The sequence below is a fragment of the Centruroides sculpturatus genome, unplaced genomic scaffold (genome assembly GCF_000671375.1).
Source record: "Centruroides sculpturatus isolate CEXI.00-Female unplaced genomic scaffold, Cexi_2.0 scaffold177, whole genome shotgun sequence".
NCBI classification, from domain to species: domain Eukaryota; kingdom Metazoa; phylum Arthropoda; class Arachnida; order Scorpiones; family Buthidae; genus Centruroides; species Centruroides sculpturatus.
In genome coordinates this window covers 522141-526293 of record NW_019384358.1, presented here as the reverse complement: position 1 = coordinate 526293, position 4153 = coordinate 522141, and the positions used below count along the sequence as shown (strand labels likewise).

At 25.0% G+C, this 4153-nt stretch overlaps 1 protein-coding gene across 2 annotated transcripts in view; it reads left to right on the top strand.

Moving 5' to 3' along the window:
- The window catches only part of LOC111640289 (neuroligin-4, X-linked-like), a 227224-nt gene extending 223463 nt beyond the window's left edge, over positions 1–3761 (top strand). For both annotated transcript variants that reach the window (XM_023386307.1, XM_023386299.1), the window contains one exon: positions 3295–3761. In XM_023386307.1, the coding sequence (XP_023242075.1) occupies positions 3295–3558 (264 nt within the window). In that variant the 3' untranslated portion in view covers positions 3559–3761. The remainder of the gene's footprint in view (positions 1–3294) is intronic.
- Positions 3762–4153: the final 392 nt, after the last annotated feature.

The following is a 4153-nucleotide window of genomic DNA, read 5'->3' as shown; positions in this document are numbered from 1 at the left end:
TATATATATAATAAACTATATTTTGAAATTTCCTATTCATTTTTCATTCTGAGAAACTTTAAATTAGAGAAATAAAATTCTTACATAAAAGTTTTTATATTTATAATTTAGTAAATTTTATTTTTCAATATTATTATTACTTCATTTAAAAAACAGACTGTTTATACTTTAAGTACTCGTATGAATCATTAAATATCCGAAATTTCAGTCCATATATCTCTCTTATACACGTCATAACAAATATTATATTCATTTTTCTCAAGTTACAACTGTCTTTTGATAAACTGTTGATAGATATTTTGTGTACAGGGTACATATAATAAATTAAGTAAGTGTTTACAACACTTCTGTTTGAGAAAAATAATGTCAGGCATAACAAATTATTGCTAAGTTATTATATTTATGATTTGTTACAATATAAACACGTTTATTAAATTATTTTTTATTGTATATTCGAAAAATATTAAATATTATTTTATAAATTTAAAATAATTACTTAAATCCTGCACATAAAATGTGATGCAATTGCTCAATTTTATGTTTTTAAGAAGAGAATTACGGTAACTGCAAAATATTTATTTTTCTAATCTCTTTCTGTTTTGTTAATTAAATGAAATTAATTAAAACATTAACAGTTGCATATGATCCTAGCTAAAAATAAATATTTATAACTTAAATATTATAATTTTTCTTAAGATATTAACTATTTTTATTATTAAAGTAATGTACGATTATTATTTATATAAGACAAGTAAAATTGAATTATTTGTGAATTTTAGTATATCCATTTCATGATTTTTTCATGGAAAAAAACAAAATAATTGTTTTAAATGTTTCTTTAAGAATTTACTCTTTTAAGAATTTACAATCTTCAATAACTGAATTAAGCCCTAAAGACACGTGGAAAAGAAAACTTGACAGTATTTAGAGGGCAAATAACTAGAAGCTGTAACGCGCTAACGTTATATGTAACTATGACAACGACCTATTTGGACAATGTCAATATAAATATTTGCTCAAATGTCAGAAAGTCATAGAATGAAAAGAGTTGTTTTGATTAAAGTAAAGCTTTGACGAATAAATACTAAAATATACATTATTAATAAGAAAAGAAAACGTTACATTTACTCATTTAATGTCCTTGATCATAAATTGTAACAATTGATACTGTAATGATTCGAAATTTTCATATTATTACCATGAAATGGAAGCATTACAAAGTAAGGCAATAATAATAAAAATCAGAAAAAGAATCATGTTTCATAGCCAATAAAAGAATTTTGATACGCAATTGAAATGATAATAAATGAGGAAAATAAAAATTTTCTTAAGGTAAATTCATTTGAAGAAGAAATCAGTTATATATATATACTGCCTAAAATAAGCATTACCTTCAATGAGAATTATCATATTAAACTCGTTATCTAAATTATTATTACCCTTGGAAAAAAAATAAGTATTTTATTATTTATTTTATTAATCCGGTCTTGCAATAGATTTTACAAGAGATCGATACAGCAAATGCATAAACGAAATTTGTCTGTTTTCTCACAAAAGTTTATTGTATTATCTATAAACAGTAATTTTTTTGGTGTCAAAATGCTTCAGAATTCGTTTTGATGGATGTTCATAGCTTTTTCCTAAAATAAATATGCAATGCTTTGAAATGTGTTTCTGGAATATATTCAAGTACATCTGAAGTCTTTAGATATATATGAGTTTTGATATATCGTTTAGAATACAAAACAGCTCTAGAATCTAACCTAAACTCAAAACTGTGTTTCAAAGTTAATTTTATAATAAACTCTAGTATACAAACCACAGTTATCAAAAAGAAAACAGGCTACCAACGAAAAAAAATAAAATAAAATACTTGGCTCCAGCCAACATATCACCTGATTAATATTAACTGTTCCCAGGATAAAGTTAAACGATCCTATATCAAGACAGGATAAGTGTGTCCCGGTAGCATAGTTGGTTAATGCATTCTGCATGAATCCAGAGGACGTAGTTTAGCCCGCATTGGGAGGAAACTCATTTATTCTGCCAGAGTCATTGTTTGTTTTCTTTGGGTGGACATGCGGTTTATATATTAGGTGTTACTTTTTTATTAATAATTTCCAATTAAGATATAAGAGTCATCTCAGAAATACAGCTTGTTATATATAATGTGTTTAATTGATAGACAAATAACAGATAATTCAGCTTAAACTAACTCGTAAGTAAATAATCAATAGTTATGTATCAAAGAATAAAAAAAATAGCTCGTTGTTAATAAGTGTCAATAAAGTCCCAACTATTTTGAATCTGTTTTTCATTTTTTAAAGAAATTTAAAGCATTTTGATCTCAGAAATATATAAACAATCTAAGTAAACAGAATAACTTCTGCAATTAATTTTAGTAATATCATCAAATTTCAGTCTTCTATTTCTATAATTTTTTCTTAATGTATGTAAGGAAATGTTATTGCAGTCTTCAGATTTACTATCGTAATAAGAACAAAACAGAGTTAAATCTTTACCCCCTTTTATATTTTTGTCTTGTATTCACATAATAAATAACGTGTATACAAGACAAAAATATAAAGTACAAACTAAGTTTATAAATGTAAGTATAATATAAGAAAAACTATAATTTCAAGAGAGTTATGAAATTATTTCAGTGTATTTAATTAATTATAGCTTGGGTTCTTAGATAAATAATAATAATAATAATAATTCATTAAAAATATTTTTATAATATTATTTTGAGAATTTTTAGAAAATTTTCATATTACTTATAGTTCACAAGTTATATTTATGCTATATATCAAACAACTTTAAAATTGTCTTGTAATTTTAGTAAATAATTTTTAAATAGGTGTACTGTATTTAAATTTTAGGTTAGAATAAAAAAAATTTAAAATATATAAGTGAGAGATTTATAAAATTATTATTTTTTAGTTTAAAAAGTTTTAAAATGTAGTCATATAAAGTAAACTACTAATGTAAATATGACGTTTCTCTATTAAATAAATGGTTAAGATTGATTATAGAAACGTTATTTATTTTAATCTTAAAACATATTTAAAGAATCGAAGAATGAAGGGAAATAATTTTATTTTGGCTTTAGATAGAATTCAAGTCCAATATTATTTTATGTACTTGTTGTTTATTAAATATAATATAAATTATATTTTGAAAGTATAAATTTTATAAAATATTTCATTTTAATCACATATATTAGGCCTATATATTGTAAGGTTTAATATGATTTTTCAGAAGATTTGAAAGCTTTTTTTTTTCTGTTAATAGGGAAGACGACATCCAGAAGGGGAACCATCTCCAGTGACAGCTACTATCAAACAGTTTCCTTTGAAAGCACCTCCACCTTCACCAGCTTGTCAGCCACAGACTCTAGAGTTTCCTCCACCCCCACCTAACATGTTTGTTCCCAAGGTACCGCTTAAACCTAATACTATTCAGCCAAAAGACCACGCCGAGGGACATGTTCTGTTTTCGGCAGGAGGTGCAAAGCCATATGGACGTCAGACAAACACCCAAGAGATGAGAGTTTGACATTTTCACTGGTGAAATAAAAGTAACACGTGCAATAAGCCAGTTCGAAAGCCTTCCAAGAGAGAATGAGGTCTCCGAATAAATGGACATGTGATTCCCATGTGGAAATGCAATTTGAGGGTCGAGAACATGCGAAAAGGGAGAAAGAATATAGATCATAATGTATGTTGTGTAAAGTCAGGAATTTGTAAAGTGATCAGAAATAAAGACCTTCTTAGTATGGTTGGATTTTTATTTTCCTTTTCTTAATAATAATAATAAAAATGTCAAACTTTTATTACTTTTTTTAAAAAATTACGGCATAGAAATACCCAGCATCATAATCGAATTTTGTTATTATTCAAAGGGTGTTGTTTGAAAATCGATCTGGAATGTTCTCAAAACTCAATATTTTTAATATAAAAAGTTTTTAACTCGTAAAATTTTATAATTTTTTTTCCCTCTAAAAGTTATACAAAATTCTTACGTTTTTCTAATCATAAATTGACCTTCATAAAAATTTGAATTAATAGAAAGTAATAAAATAAAAAAAAATCAACTAAAATTTAAGGCTCAACATTCCATTTACACTTTAAAAATTATTATTTTTCTAATT